General features: G+C 47.1%; 7 protein-coding genes across 7 annotated transcripts; 5 read left to right on the top strand and 2 right to left on the bottom strand.

The window, feature by feature from the left end:
* Positions 1 to 69: 69 nt before the first annotated feature.
* On the top strand, positions 70 to 705 carry Asppvi_005871 (uncharacterized protein; the record flags this gene model as incomplete). Its single annotated transcript, XM_043301783.1, has 1 exon — positions 70 to 705. The coding sequence occupies one exon, from the start codon at positions 70 to 72 to the stop codon at positions 703 to 705; it is 636 nt and encodes a 211-aa protein (XP_043157718.1).
* Positions 706 to 895: 190 nt separating this feature from the next.
* On the bottom strand, positions 896 to 1,792 carry Asppvi_005870 (uncharacterized protein; the record flags this gene model as incomplete). Its single annotated transcript, XM_043301782.1, has 3 exons — positions 896 to 982; positions 1,039 to 1,208; positions 1,264 to 1,792. The coding sequence occupies 3 exons, from the start codon at positions 1,790 to 1,792 to the stop codon at positions 896 to 898; spliced, it is 786 nt and encodes a 261-aa protein (XP_043157717.1).
* Positions 1,793 to 3,719: 1,927 nt separating this feature from the next.
* Positions 3,720 to 5,333, top strand: Asppvi_005869 (uncharacterized protein; the record flags this gene model as incomplete). The annotated part of the gene is made up of 2 exons (XM_043301781.1): positions 3,720 to 3,738; positions 3,787 to 5,333. 2 exons carry the CDS (start codon positions 3,720 to 3,722, stop codon positions 5,331 to 5,333), a joined length of 1,566 nt encoding a protein of 521 aa, XP_043157716.1.
* Positions 5,334 to 8,791: 3,458 nt separating this feature from the next.
* On the top strand, positions 8,792 to 9,289 carry Asppvi_005868 (ankyrin repeat domain-containing protein; the record flags this gene model as incomplete). Its single annotated transcript, XM_043301780.1, has 1 exon — positions 8,792 to 9,289. One exon carries the CDS (start codon positions 8,792 to 8,794, stop codon positions 9,287 to 9,289), a length of 498 nt encoding a protein of 165 aa, XP_043157715.1.
* A 340-nt stretch (positions 9,290 to 9,629) lies between these two features.
* On the top strand, positions 9,630 to 12,102 carry Asppvi_005867 (uncharacterized protein; the record flags this gene model as incomplete). Its single annotated transcript, XM_043301779.1, has 3 exons — positions 9,630 to 9,707; positions 9,767 to 10,183; positions 10,258 to 12,102. 3 exons carry the CDS (start codon positions 9,630 to 9,632, stop codon positions 12,100 to 12,102), a joined length of 2,340 nt encoding a protein of 779 aa, XP_043157714.1.
* A 766-nt stretch (positions 12,103 to 12,868) lies between these two features.
* Positions 12,869 to 13,468, bottom strand: Asppvi_005866 (gamma-glutamylcyclotransferase family protein; the record flags this gene model as incomplete). Its single annotated transcript, XM_043301778.1, has 1 exon — positions 12,869 to 13,468. The coding sequence occupies one exon, from the start codon at positions 13,466 to 13,468 to the stop codon at positions 12,869 to 12,871; it is 600 nt and encodes a 199-aa protein (XP_043157713.1).
* A 667-nt stretch (positions 13,469 to 14,135) lies between these two features.
* On the top strand, positions 14,136 to 15,418 carry Asppvi_005865 (uncharacterized protein; the record flags this gene model as incomplete). Its single annotated transcript, XM_043301777.1, has 3 exons — positions 14,136 to 14,199; positions 14,253 to 14,546; positions 14,613 to 15,418. 3 exons carry the CDS (start codon positions 14,136 to 14,138, stop codon positions 15,416 to 15,418), a joined length of 1,164 nt encoding a protein of 387 aa, XP_043157712.1.
* Positions 15,419 to 15,822: the final 404 nt, after the last annotated feature.

The following is a 15,822-nucleotide window of genomic DNA, read 5'->3' as shown; positions in this document are numbered from 1 at the left end:
GGCCATAAGAGCATGCCATGTCAAGCACAAGTTACTGGGTACTCGAGATTAGGCAAACCCAAGTCAAGTATGAAGCAGCTACACCCTCACTCTGAGTACAGTCTCTCCGTGTACAGCGATCCAGGAGCAAGCGCCTCCCCCGATCGTCCTGGAACCCCAAGTTCATTCGAGTGTTACATCACGCTTGAAGGCGGCCGTAGCTCAGCCGCGGAGACGTCGCCTTCATCTCTCCAGGCCGCGAAACACGAGCGACTCACCGACGGAGAAGAGTACCGGAGGGCCGTGTATAATGCATCCTTCCTTCAGGCTGAGAATGGATGGCTGCGTCGAGCACGGACGGCAGGAATCGCACTGCACGAAGGAACTGTCGTCCCCGCCATGGAGTCTCTTGATCATGGGTCGGACGAGATCCATGATGCCCTTACGCAGTTCCACATCGCATTTGCGGCCGTCGAACACGCCCTACTACTGTTTCCGTCCCCGGCAACATCGGACCTTGAAGCTACTCTGCAGGAGCTCATTCCCGCTTTTGAAACCTGTCGCAAAGGTCTGGACAAAGTAAAGACCGCTTGCAAAGCGCTAGAGAAAGGAGGCAGGGATTTCTCGATTCAGCTCAGCGAGTCAAATCGAAGCTATGAGAGGTTTTTTGGGATAGGATTTCAGGAGGAAACTGTAACAGCTGGCTCTAACACGGTGGACATGTGAATTACGATCTAATCGTCTTACTGGCATCGAATGGCATTGAGAACGCTCTTTCCGAGCTTAGCTGATGCATTAAAGGACCAAGACCTAGTGTAATATATTGGTTTGAATGGCCTGTCAGCTAATGGACGTAGAGTGGTCGTTTCGTGTGTGAGCTGTGTCCGGAGATACAAGTCAAAATGACCCCAAAGACCTACGGAACGAAGATTCGAGTGGCAAGCCAAGTAATGACACAGTGTGCAAGTTGTTCTGGGCCATTAGAATTTCTTAGAAACTCGTGCTGCATCTCGATAGTAAGCTTTGGTTTAGGCCTAACGCAACGCAACTGCAACTTACCTGAAGTAAATCCGAGGCACTTTCGCCACGTTCGACGCGGTAAAGGAAGTCCGCCAATGTTGGGAGTTTCAGCTCGTTGGGCTCAGCAATTCGTTTGACAATAACACCGAAATCCCGGATATCCTTATCGTAGTCATGGTTCCCACGAAGTAAGCTCTCGCCAATGTTGGCTTGCAAAAAGAGGGTGAGCATAACGATAGTGGAAGAAATGCACTCCACACTAACCGATCTTTACCAGGCCATCCGAGTCGAGCCGGAGGCTACGTACTCCGAGGTCACCATGAGAAATCCCCAATGACCCGTGAATGTACTTCAACGCTGAAAGCACACTATGGCATATTGCAGCTGTTTCCGCGATGGTCCAGTGGGGCCGAAAACTCAAGATATCATTCAACGACGCGATTGTCATTTCATAAACCATAGAGAGTGAATCGCCCTTCGTATAAACGCGCCATAATTGAACGACGTTCCGATGAATGACTGGCTTCAGATTGAGCATTTGCTCTGGTGGCGCGCTGGTGCATTGAACGAACACCGCGCTGTGGGGATACTTCTTCAGAAATCCTAGGTGGTGGCCGGGATGAAGGACGGTCTCAAGACGATAATGGTCCTGCACGTCGGCTGCTGTCCATTTGAATGCGACATCGTCCAGCGAGGCAGTGGTGCAAGGACGAATAGGTGGTGGCCGCTTTTTGATTTTGTTCGGCGAAGGACTAACATCCGAATCTTCCTTTCGTTTGTTTGAGACGTCCATATCTATCGAGTTTAGCAATTGAGTAAACCAGAACGCAATCGTATTTGCGAGGCTTACGATCTTATAGTCATAGGGGATGCTGTATATACTCAAGCATCGTAAGAGATACCCAGGTGGGTATACATTGCACCGATTCTTGGCAAATGGCCCGGAAAACCTGTGTGCTGCTGAAGCGTGGTCGCAACCTGGAGTATTACCTCATCACAATCAGTTTGACCAAGGCTGTCTTGAGCCAGATCAAAAGGTGAATTTGAAGATGGACTCTGACGGCGTTGGCGTTGACCCTGAAATTTGCCAAGAAAAGTACCCGTGGGTACTTTGCACTGTTTGCATCTCTTAATTCTTGCCAAGAAAAGTACCCACGAAGACAAACAGTGCAACAGTACCTTATTTGTTAATATTGTATTGTTTGCACTCGTGAAATTTTGCCAAGAAAAGTACCCACGGGTGCAAACAATGCATTTATACCAGTTAAGGAAATTTACCCAGCTGGGTATACCCACGGGGTATACCCAGCTGGGTACTTTTCTTGGCAAGGCTGAAATACCCACGGGTACTATGCAAACAGAACAAATTGACACAAGCAGTAATATTGCATAGTTTGCCTAGCTCTTATTGGTGCAAACAGTGCAAAGTACCCACGGGTACTTTTCTTGGCAAATTTCAGGGTCAACGCGAACCCCCCAACATTGGACCCATTAATGTAAAGTGTCCACTTGTTGCTCTCAGAGTTGCCCATACAAGAGCGCTAAAATGCTAAGTGCACTATTATCCAAAGCACCAGTGTCTGATTTCCTCCGGCTTGGCGGTGACCTGTCACGTGACTGGGTCATCGCTTGTTGGAACGTGACTCCCGTCCCCTTGTGGCTTAGCTCCCTCGCTTGGTCATCGTTGGATAGATTTCTGGTCCCCTCCAATAGACAAGCATTCATCGCTTCACAGGCTTTAGTCATCAGGCAATGGGTGACCAGGAATTATGTATGGAGAAACTCCCTGAACAGCAACTCACAAAAATGTATGGTTATCGTAGTACTCCTTGCTATTCACTCTTTCCCGCAGTTGATTACATACAGTGAGGGAATATGTATCTGATACAGCCAAGTCCACTGCCACTTCAGCTCCTTCCCACGAGAGCAGCAATCAGCAACAACCCCACGACCACAACACTGCAACCGCAAACCCCGCTTCCGCACCATTCCAGCATTGTTCATGGTTCTATCGCGAGTTCATGACGTACGTTGGCTGCGTTTCTCTGAGGCGTGATATTATGTTTGACCAAGCGTGTCCTAGGGACGAGGAGTATAAGCGGAAGTCGAGCGTTCGGCTGAGCCGCTCGTGGTCACTTTCCTTTCTAAATTGGACGATAAGTGCAGGGCTGTCGCCTCGGACATTGGAGCTGGAACCATCAAGTTCTTTCGGCAACAGGTGGACCTAGGCCATCGTAATCTCGTCAAAGGGGTGCACGATTTGACTGGGAGCTTACAAACGGAATAGGACTATCGCCTGTTGCTAAAGGAGATACATTATCGTAATGATTCCAGTCCAAGGAGGAGTATTTAGTTCCCCTCAATGGAGAATCATTAAACGCCAGACCCAGCTTGGCGCAGCTAGAGTATTCTTAGCTCAAGAGTCAAGACACTAGCCTCACATGATCCAGTCAATCCCGGCATTTGCAAGTAAAGAATCTCGTCGTCTTTATGTACAATACTGTAGAATCTGAGCTCGAGTTCCGCTTTGTACTATTTTTCTTGGAACACAAAGCAGCTGAAAGCTACCCTTCATCAGGTACTCGCAGCCAACATCGAAGCATCATGAATCATCAATTCAAGCATGACATGCTGTAAGAGTACCGATATAAATAAATGTAATAGGCCACCGACTTTCAGGTGGTCTACAACATCAAGACACGACATCTATCCCAGAAAATATGGCACTGCTGACTATTGGTATGACCCGAAATTTCTTTGTCTGTGACATTTACTAACGTGGAAAAGGTGTTGATCTAGGTGAGGAGCTCTCTTCTGTTGCTGTGTTTCGGAATGGAAGAGTGGACATCATCCAAGACTCACAGGGACGCAAAAAATTTCCTATCGCCGATTTTCTTCGAAGTGAAGGTAACAGGCCGAGGCAAAATCGGGGGTCCAGCCTGGATAACGCGGAAAATTCGTCACCTCTTATCCATCAGGACCGCATTACGACCATTCTGCGTAAGATCAGATCTCTGGCTGAGTCATATCTACACGAGCCTGTTGAGCATGCCGTCATTACTGTCCCCGTATCATACGGGGACCTCGAACGCCAGACGACGAGAGATGCGGCTCGCCGGGCTGGACTGACTGTCCTCCGGCTGTTGAATACACCAACCGCGGCTGGTATAGCACACTGGGTTGATCGCCCCAGAAACAGTCTCATGTTGGTCCTAGATGCTGCTGCGAGCCGAGCAGATGCCACCCTTCTCGAGGTCTCTGATGGCTTGTTCGAAATCAAATGCAGCGGTAGTGACGCTTGGCTGGATAGAAGGAGCTATGACTTGAGATTGCTCGAGCATTTCAAACCTGAAATGCGCGGAAGGAATCATGACCCCGCTTTCGAGGCCTGTGAACTTTTGGAGGCATCACCGTCTGTACCTGAGTCAGTCAGCCATGATTCATTCAATAATATGGATTATTTCGACAATATGTGCAGTGATATCGCCAAATCAATAAAGGCACTCATCAGTCAAGTCTTGAAAGATGGCAATCTGGAGATATCTGATGTGCAGGAAGTGGTCCTGGTGGGCGACTCAGAACTATTGCCACGGTTCCACGGAATTATAGTGCAAATTTTCGACCATTCGCCAGGCGGAATCTGGTGTCCTCATATGGCTTGTGCGCGGGGTGCGGCCTTACAAGCCGCGTCTCTGTTTAGCCCTTCCTTCTGTTATGATCTCCTTGTTCTGGACATCGTTCCCAGCGCTACATATCTAGAGCTACATGCCGGGTGTCTGGTCCAGATATGGCCACGCAACGCAGTGCTCACTCGCCAATCAACGATCCGCATGGCGGTCCCGTCTCATCTCAGTTTGCCACGAAACCTGAAACTCCTTGAGGGGCAGTTCGGTAGGCGCAAAGTTGTTGGCGCTTTTGATCTTACACCTCTATGCACGTTGGTTGCGCCAGGTAGAGGGCTGGAAATAGAACTCATCGCTGCTGTTGACCTTGACGGAGTTTTGGATGCATCCCTAGTCTGCGCCGATTCGGACACGCATAGTGAAACTACGATTATTCTCAAAAAACCTCCTTTTCCCGGGCTCGAAAGTCAGCATCCTCAAAGAACGCAAACAGGTACCGATAATGGGCGACCAAAGGGCTCCGTCAGTTCTTATGTGACTTCTCTGAAATCTCTATCTAGGACCCTCATGCCACAACAGCAGAAGATATTGGAAAATGTCGTCGCTCAAGTGGAGAATCAAATGCGTGACCGGCAGGATAGGAATAAAGTGGAAGATCAATTGGCTCTAGAACAAATGATTCGGTACGGTGTAAAGCAAAGATGCCAATGATGTAATTTGCTGACTTGTATGTGTTCTAGGGCAGCAGATACAGTAATCAACAGCGAAACAGTCTTGACGGATGACTTATGATCCAGCAGCGTGTTCAGGAAAGAATATTTGCTCCCAGTGATCTGAGGCCATAATGGACAGACTGCGTTTAATAGAGATGTTTTATCCCTATCCTAAAGATTAGCGGCCACTTTACCTAAGGCACAGTTCTTAGCTGTTTTTTACGAATATTTGAATATGCCTGCCATACTGACTACACATTGTCTAATGTATACTTTGAGCATACATACTGGTAAAGCAGAATCGTTACCCCGAGCGTCCGTAAAAGGCTTATGTCAGCCAGGAATTTCTCTGACTAGTTAACTATCACGTAGTTGAACACCACCTTAGGTCGTTCTATAGACCAACTAGAAAGAAAACAATTAAAATCTAATTGCCCTACCTGTAAAGAAGGGCTTCGCCCCTCCAGGCAGAGCCTGGGGCCCCCCGGATTTTCTGAATCGAATACGTGAAACCAACGTAACTCTGTGACTGACGCTAAAATATATATATCTATGAATCCAACAACTTAGGAACATTAATATAGTCAAAGTCAACAGAATCAAACTTCTCCTTCTGAACAGACAAATCATGCAAACACATGCGTTCTTCAATAAAAGAATAAATCCCATCATAATGACTCGACGAAACTCGACGTTCAATGTCAACAACGACATTCTTCTGAACTCCCTGACGAGCCCACTGATACGTCATATCCGCCAAACCACGGGGCAAAACGTAAGCCCATCCAGGAAAAAAATGCATTTGTGTAGTTGTAATGCGTTGTTACAACATGTTCATGGTATGTTTTTTTATTTGTGTTATCACGGTTTTTGTTAACCGTCAGTTGCTAGACAGGGACTGTGCTGAGCAATGCTGGTACAGGTATAGTGATTCTTCTTTCTTGAAGAAGTTGCGCGAGAATTTTCGCGCTGGTGTGGCTGTCTTTAAGGGAGCTAGAGCGTCGATGTCTCGGGAAGAGGTTTATCGGTGGGAGGAGCATTATATGTCGGCGTTTAATTTGGTTACTGCTTATGTGAAAGCATTGGAGTCTGGTGTTTTGGTTGGAAAACAGCTGGAGGTGGAAAGAGAGCGTGTATTCACGCGGTATGCGGAGGCAATGAATGGCCTTGAGGGTTGGACTGGTACGTCCTGTTTATGTTTATTTTGGAAGTTGATACTGATGTTTGAAGATTATCGTTTTTGTTGTGGACACGATATTCGGAGTGGTTGAAGTGTTACTTTGGTTGGTTAGCAACTTGTATGTTGCGGTGAGTTATTTTTTTTTTTTTGAAGGTTGGAAGTGTTCATGCTGATTATGCAACGTGTTGGATGTTTGTTTTTTGTTTTTAAAACGTACAGTTGTTGGTTATTGTTGGATTCTTTTTTGGGGGGCCCCAGGCTGCGCCTGGGGGGGCGAAGCCCTATGTTAGTTACGGAGTTGGAGTGTTTTTATTAGTGAAGTGAATATTCGAGTGAGGAAAAGGTGTGTTTACTTTCTTTGGTTGTGAGAGAGAGTTGTTGACGCATGTTGGTTGAGAATGTGAGTGTGGTGTTGGTGTGAACATGAGATATATATTTTTACCTTTGGTATGTTGTTTATTCTTATTGTGGAGTTTCTTTCTTAATCTAGTTGATGATTTCTTTTCAGGGGGCCCCTGGCTCTGGCTGGGGGGTTTGAAGCCCTACGATTATAGAAAGAGTGATTATGATTGAGAGTTTACTTGGTGAGTTTGTTTTACATACGCAACGTGATGTTCAATTACTTGTTAATTGAGGTTGTTTCTAACTGGAGGTTAGAGAACTCAAAAACAAACAAATCACTTGAGGGGAGCGCACCTCGCCCCCAGGAACTACTGTATACTGTACATTTATATCTGTCATGCTATGTATGATAAAGATGCTAACAAGTAATGTAATTCCCAGGTGAGCAGCCCACCCGGGTGAGCCGCCCACCCCTCATCCGATTTCGACGTGTTCGAACATTTGAAGCCATCCAAATCAACCAAAACAATATATTTTTATTAGATCTAGCTAGTATGGCGTGTAGGGCATCTGGTTCTAGTATGCCCTATAGTGAAGTAATTAGAACACCTTAGTGGCGCGTGTTTAGTGGTTCTAAAGGTAAAGGTGCAGAATTAATAGATGAAGCCCTATTTTGCTTATTTCTTACCTGGATAAGATCCCTAGCTTCCTGGATGTAGAGTCCTTCATTAGGAGTTATCTGGCATCTAGATCTCTTTGATTTCTGCTTCTCCTTCTCATTAGCTGTACATACATCATGATTTTCCTTTACTAGTAGAGCTGTGCTATATATAGCCATCTCACAACCCTTAATAAGCTGCTGGATAGCTAGTTTTGAAGGTGTTAAAGGGCTTTAAGCTTATTATTATTTTAGGAGCTTCTTAACTAAGGATGCTTACTTCTGTAATTGCTGAAGTATATAAGGTGTAGTAAGCTATAAGGAGCTGGTTAATTGACTTGCGCGGCTTAGAGGGGGGTTTAGTTGGATATAGAGATATTTAGCTTCTTAAGCACCCTCTTTAGCTTAAAAGGGTAGATTCCAGGTGCAGCGAAGCTATTCTAGATATTTAGAGGCTTAAAAACCTCTAGATGAGCTGTTAGATATACTTAAAAGGAAGTTAAACTTATTAATATGATTGTATCCTAAGTGCATCTTCTCCTTAATAAGGCCTCTGTAAGCTTACTTTAATGGGCTAAAATAATTAATATCTAGTGGTTGTGAAAGATGAGAAGAGTAAGTTCAGAGAGGTATATGCCAGGGCCTCGAGATTGCCTTTCGTCCAAGCCCAGATTTGTTCGGAGCTCCATTTACGTCACTTACCCAGAAAAAGGCGCGCATTAGACATGTGCAGTACTCGGTAAAGGGAGCGGTATAGTAAACAGTCAAAACAAATGCGACCCGAACACCGATTTTGCCTCTGAGCATAGCATAGGCAGCTCATACAGTATTGCTTTGCAACCACTCCAGCGAACCATCAAGCCAGGGGTTGCCAGAGTACTTTGCCCTTGTAAGCATAAGAATGCTTGCGAGGAGAAACTCTCATTTTCAGTGCAACTACTCAGAAGCGAGGGGCAGGGAGAATCGCTGACTCCGACGATCGCCCAACCTTCGTCTGATCATCCAGGAGTTTCATGCCTAACGGACAGTTCTTTCCCACTGCCTTGGAACGGGGCTCAGTCGCTATATCATGGTACCGTGCTCACCACCGGCAACTTGAAAGAATCATTGCTGTAACTACAGCTGAATTTAACTGCCGATCTTCCAGTTTTGAATAGTCAATTTGTTTCCGAATATAATTGAATGGTTGATATTTTGGCATTTTGCAGCCCATATGGATAGAAAGTCCGGCCACAAGGAATCCTCGTGCGCAGGGTCTAGCTCAAGAAAATTGAAGATGGGAATCCCCCCTGAATCCATGGCTATCATCGATGGTGAATTCCTACGCCTGAAGAAAATCCGAGAAATCGAGCTCGACCAGGATATAGTGGCTTTCCTGGATGCTGCACATTCGTCGTTGAAATCAAAGGGCGCATCGAACCCCCGAGGCCCTTTTAAGAGGTCTCTCATCCATTACGCGGCAATGGGAGATTGCTGCGAGCTACTGCGTTATCTCTTAGAAGCCGGTGCATTCGAAGACGATTTGGATCAGAACAGGCGGACACCTCTCTCCTGGGCTGCAGAGTATGCTGCCCTGGGTTCCGTAAAGATTCTATTGGAATATGGAGCGAACATCAACTCCATGGATGACATGTATTCGACGCCTTTGTCATGGCTGGTGCACGCAGGAAAGCCTACGGCACAATCCAAAGCCACAAAAGCGTATCTGAGAAAGAATGGTGCGAAAAGAGGTGCTATGCGTGGTTGGGTCTTGAGGAAGATCAAAAGACTCTGAAAGAGCTCTGATTTGGGACAAGCCTACGGTCTGCGGCGAGGCTGCCTGGAAGAAACATACTGTATGTCAATTGCTGTGGTTCAGAGGAAGATTGTTATAATTATTGTCGTCTAAAAGCTTGAGGTCCATATACGATATGCAAATGAGATTGATGTCCAATCAATCTGCTTCTACCACGTGGTTTCGTGGTCTTGCGGTAAAATCGGGCAGTTACGTCACCCGAAAGGCTAACTGGCTGTTTACTATCCCCCCACGTATATAGGTAGTACTAAAGTAGAATAAGTCAGCCGTGAAACTGCTGTCCGAAGAAGTAAAGAGAACAACGTCGCTTCCACCTCTCATGCCACCCGTTTCACCTTCCAGAGAGCTATCCTGGGGTCGTCTAGTACAGCGCAAATGGAACTCCCATTATGACCAAGTACGTGCCATGGTCTTCAACTCTGTCATAAATACTAGCATGGTGCACTGGTCTCCTAGTCATACTCAGCACATTCTCTTCGGCTGAAGGAGCTCGGTATGGACCTTGAACAGGAAGTTCTTCTAATCAAAACGAGAGCCTACCTTGGGGCTGCCCGGGTGCCTCTGGAAAGTCTACGTTTCCCCTCTATTGGAAGTCGAACGCCGAACGAAGACTGCGAAAAGCGTCTCTTAGAGATCTTCAGCAGTTACTCGTGTCAGAGGTTAGCCCACGAAAACCGAATACCAGTCTTGATATCTCCCAAGTATTTACAGCAAGCCCTGGAGGCTGCAAACTTGCCTTTAGGGTCAATCAAGGATGCTGAGCCACCGTTCCTCGATCTACCGCACGAACGGACTCTTCTAGCCCTGTCAGGCAGGCATCGTTGGGAGGCAGCCAAAAAGTTCTACAATGAGCCGCAAGATCGGTGGTGGTCGGTGAGCTTGCTCAATGAAGATGGTGGCTAGACCCCTTCATATCTCCTCAGAAAACTAGGCTTGAACGCTGACAGCGGCAATCAGAGATCCCACTCAAATACCTAGAGATCATGTCAGAAGAATGCGAAAACTCTATGCCTTTCTTTGACGGCGAGATCTACTACAAGATCCGTGCAAGCCACTTGCGATCCGATTCCTTGCAAGTGGCAAAATGGGTAAACCGGATCACTTCACACTCTAAACGTGTTGACTACGAGAGATTGCATGCATCAAAATACTACAAACCGTTTTGCGATGCTCTTGACGAGTTGGTTCCGTTTCCGGCACTTCTATTCTCCTTCCATCTCGGAAATATTCGCCGCTTTTTTAGGATGAAATGTCCGGAGGAGCTGGCAACATTCGTGCAACATATGCGATCGATCTGGGCTGGAATCATGCAAGGATTCGATACTGACTTACTAAGTTCAACCGATGTCAAGTATGTCCAAGGGCGCTCCCCGGTTTGGTCGTCTGCCGATAGGGTTTATATTGAAAACCTCTTTAAAGAAGGCCAAATATTCCCTCGTATCACCGACAGAGGCAAACGAGAGGTGCTAAAGAGTCGCATTTTGGCTATTGATAGCATCATACCGTCGATGACGACTTTCATGGAGAATACTAAATATCTAGAACCAGCAGCAATACTCCTGAGGGAACTTCTGCCAGGAAGGTTCCGAGGTACAATACGCAGACAATTGAGGAAATTCTACAGTATTGACAAAGCGTCAGACGACCGGTTTTGGCTCTCCTATCAGCATCTGTGGCTGACCGCTCTTCGCTTGTTCCCGTACCTAACAGACTTCAAACCCCTACAAGACCGAAGGGGTCACAGGAAAGAGTTTACCGGCAATTACTGGGGATATTTTGCACGATCTGCGATCCAGCACGGTTTCAAGTCCTCCAGGATTTTAAGAATACTACAGAGTCATCCAATGACCGATATACTCCAAAAACCAGCCCTATGCCCAGCTATGACTACAAACACAGCCCACCGTTGGAGGTTGAAAGACAGGTGTGGAATGCCAACTGAGCACATGTTTGAGGATGCAGCGCTATTTCTTTCCGTGGAGAACATATATCAAGATATGCAATGTGCAGCAAACGCGGTTGATCTTACTCCTTTTGCAGTAGCGCGAGATGGTTTTCGCGCGTTTTTCGGAAACCGCCCCCCGCCGTCAAGGGAAATGACCATGGTCGATGAAGGGAGGACGCTTTCTGCCAGTCTGGTTTCCTTACACCCTACACTGCACGAGGATGGAATGTCTGAGCCGCCATCACTTGACATCAGAGATTCGGGCATGGATCTTGACAACCAAAGGGTGGCCAAGCAGCCTCAAGTCCCAGGAGCTCAGTCCCTTGAGTTAGAAATGACGGGGAGGCATGATCTCACTGGAGAACGCCTTCTTCCTCCACCTCAGGAGACGGTAGTAACTCAGGATGTAGTGCCTGCTGCCTTACCAACTCCCTTCCCGCCAACTATCAATGCATCCACCACAGAGATCATTGTTGCCAACGCCGGACAAATGCAATCATATGACCTGGACCTTTGGCAGAGGCGCGTTCCAAGGGAGGTGCAAAGACTATCCCCGAGTCAGGCAAAAGCACACTTTGAGAAGTCGAATTGGGACTACGCGCTCTACGTGTACAATGACCAAGATGAGCCGCATTTCTACTACCCTGCAGCAAATGAGTTGGCTTTGGTCGATTCTTTCATCCAGAACAGGAGGGGCTGGTGGTATGCCTCGTATCACGATGGTACTATCATTACCATAAACCCAGATGACGTGCGGTCGAAACTGGAAAAAGACCGCTTCATATTATGTGGGAATGATAGCGGCGATTTGTGGCGAGCCAAGAGAGATGAGGAGGCTGAACTGTGAATGGTTATTCCCAGTAAGTATCTACGCAAGATAGCATTACTGATGATGTGTGTTTCGGAAATTCAGCATTCTAAGCGAAAGTACATTTAACTGCGATATCGGGACACAACTGCAGTCTGCGCTATGAGGCTTTTCCGTGCATAGCATAGGCTATACAATGCCAGACGTGAGACTACGCTGTACATGAGCCTAAGCTAGAGCGCACGCTATTAGAATACCATGTCCCCGAACGACCCTATCAGAGCCATATTCGCTACAGGTATCATATTTCCAGTATGGTATCAGGGGGCGCCAGTCCATAAGCTAGAATATGTATTACCTGTGGCTGAAAGTAACAGTAGCAGGTGCTTAGAACCCCTATAGAGAGAAAATATAAGTACACGCGGCAGACTAATACCTAGAGTAACTAATTCGTGAAACCAGGACCCGAGCAGGTATACGTTCTGGGTATTTTCCTGCTTTTCGAAGAATCAGAACTTCGTTAATTCCTGAATTGCATACAGAGTACTGGTGATTCCACAGCTGGTATGTACCTGATCTTTTCGAGAAATACAAAACTACACTGGTTGTGATCGTGGGTCCTTCCTTAGCAGGCACACAAGGTAAATTAGAGGTCAACCGCGGTTTCCTGCTACTCGCCATGCTCGATATTTCCGTTAGTCATCAAGTTATCAGATATGTTATGTATCGTTACTCGCTGGAGGACGTTGCACCGTAAATACATAGATTCAATAAAGTAGGGAGAATGAAGATAGAAGCCCATCGCCTATGTCTCGCTTTTAGCAGCTTCCAATTTATTAGCCGCTGCTTGCCTTCCCATCCGTCTCAACCAGACCTTTAGGTCAAACTCGCCCTCGCTTAGTTCCCTCTGGTCCCCAACAAACTTGAACGTGTATCCGAGATCCTCCGACGGTTCCTTGCCATCCATGTATTTGATGAGACAGGCGTCGGCACGGTAGTTTCCAGTCTCATATGCAGCAAGCCTCTCGGCATCCCGCGCTGTGTGGACATGGTACGCTGCGCCTTCAACAACAGAGCCTGGACAATCAAGTAGGGCTGGATATTGACCCCACATCTTACATTCGTATCCCACAATGTATGCAGGCCGTAGCTTCGGTTCTTCATCTAGCTCGAGAATCTCTCCGATCATCAAGGGATCTGTTAATGTGCCGTAGAAAAAGTAAGGACCACAGGGTGCGGCAAACAAATCCACGGCTGGCGTCTGCTTTGGAGCCTGGTAGAAAAAATCAGGAGGCGCGCTCCTGAGCTTCAGGACGTAGGGAGATATCTTTGAGTGAGGATTCGAAGGTGGAGGCGGCGGAGGGGGAGGAGGATGGTTGCTTTCTGGTAGCCTTGAACTGGCCATGCTCACTGTAGATGACGTGCGTACGACGAGTAAATGAGAGGTAAGTAACGGTATAATCGGTCTAAATCAAGAATCACGGGTACATAGCTCTGTCTGAGAATGTTGTATCAAAAAAGATGTTCCTGTGAAAAGTTGCTCCTAATCAGACGCTTGCTCCTGACTAGATAACGATACTCGTGATTTGATTATGTAATACTGTAACCGCCAAGGTACAGGTTGGCGGTTGGCAACTTGACAAGCCGCCCAGATTATTTATAACGCCGACCATCCATCGCTTGCCAATCAGGATCTAATCCACCTGTTTCTCTTATGGCTCGATGGCCAAGTACATCAATTTAATTTTATCAAAACTTCTCTGAAGCTGTTCCCCTGTCTTCTGTCTCAGACATGCTTCGGAAACAGCGTTTGTTGGCTCTCATCATCTCGCAGATTTGATAATCATATTTCTAGGCGCCAAAGGGAGAAATGCACTTACTATCTCGGTGTGCTGACCGTACTATTCCAGTTGACATGTGTTCCTGGTGCTCCGGAAAATGCCCATTTTCCAATATAAATTAAAGCGATTTTTTCCTCCTGGTTGATCTGAATCGCAGCCAACCGTAGCAAAAAACAGACGGTCTTTTCATTCTCCAAAAATTTTGAGCTGGACATATTTCGGGTTCTGTCAATGGCGCATAAAACCCCACCACCCCCACCTCCCGCTCCTCCAGCAGCACGAAGACTACCTGGATGTAAGTTCACGGGAGCGCCTCTAAGATTACACACTAAGAGTGCTTGCTTCTAGCGGGTGAAGCAACTGTCCCAGATACTCCAAATGTTCCCACTGGAAGCTTTGGGATTGGAGTAGAGGTCGAATTCCTGCTAGAACCTCGCGATGGTACGACTGCTGGCGGCGACATCCGGGGCTTCTCCAAGTCTGTCGCATCTGCCTACAATGAGTTCCTGGCGCGGTACGCTCCAGACAAGCATCCACGTATGCACAATGCGATAAACGAGTCATACCTCGGACCGCGATTCGCAGAATGGTCCCTCGACTCGGATTCGACAATTGATATGCCAAATAAAGGCCAGGCACCCTGTATGCATTTGTGTCTCGTAAATTCATCTTTTTGGCTATTTCTCCAGCTAATGGCATACTTCACAGGGGGCCTTGAGAGCATCTCCCCGATTTTCCGGGCTCATAAGGATTCATTATGGCGTGAACACATCAATTTTCTTTGGGATTTTTTGTCCGCCAATTACCGGATTAGCGCAAATCGCAGCTGTGGTACACACGTGCACCTGTCTCGATCAGGCGGTTACACACTTTCCCAGCTCAAGAAGGTCTGTCAAAGCATTATACACTTCGAGCCTGCGTTTGAAGCACTTCTACCAGAGGAGAGGCTATCAAATGAATATGCACGGAGCAACTGGTTGGACAATGAGAACTTCGGACATAGAAATCTGACACGAAAACAAACCATTGCAGTCATTCAGCAGGCTTCCAGTATGAGAGAGTTGGTACTCCTCATGAACCCTAACCACGATAAGATGTTTGGATGGAATTTCCTATACCTCTTGAACAGCCCTAACGGGACGATAGAATTTCGAAGGGGCGCTGCCAGTACCTCTGCGCAGCATGTCTTCGTTTCTATAGAGATTGCCATGTCGTTCGTTGAAGCTGCTATCCGACTGGGCGATCTGGAGAGACTCGGAAGGGTCCCCGCGACTATTGGCGGTCTGAAGTGGTTCATCAGGGCCGCAAAGCTTCCAGAGAATGTGCCTGGCTTGTACGATTCGCGATATCTTGACCTTCTGTTTTCGAGGAAGAGTGAGAATGCGTTCAGAGAGCCCAAACCACTCGGAAACCTGTCCGCTTCGAGGCTGCTCAAGCTCAAGAACAAGAAAGAGGAAGACAAGAGGAAGAACCTTGCCATGGTAAAAATGCTTCAAGAGCCTTACTGGAGCTAGCCTCTTCGCTATTGTTATTCTGTCGCTGCCGACCCATCATGGTTCATTAGAAATTAGCTCCGTCTAATCGACGAGCCCTGTTGTTCCATATTTGGCGGGACCTTGGGCTGGTACTTTGGCATTGACTGCTATTGAGATGTTGGTTTTTGTATCTTATCTTTCTCTTTCTCACAACATTATTTTATGTCAGCGGATATGCTACTATTTTCTGCGCGAATTCAGGATGGCCATATTGCCATGCAGTGATCCCCCGGGTGTCCTTAAAAATTATAGCTGCTATGCCTCCGAAAACTACAATGCTCTTCTTGTAGGCTATAGCTTGACCCTCATAGTGTGTAGGCTCACGTCTGGCGTAAGCTATACTGTGGCCCCGCATAGCGTAGGCTCACGTCTGGCGTAGGCTC

The sequence above is a fragment of the Aspergillus pseudoviridinutans genome, assembly GCF_018340605.1.
Source record: "Aspergillus pseudoviridinutans IFM 55266 DNA, scaffold_4, whole genome shotgun sequence".
NCBI classification, from domain to species: domain Eukaryota; kingdom Fungi; phylum Ascomycota; class Eurotiomycetes; order Eurotiales; family Aspergillaceae; genus Aspergillus; species Aspergillus pseudoviridinutans.
This window is presented reverse-complemented; position numbering and strand designations above follow the sequence as displayed.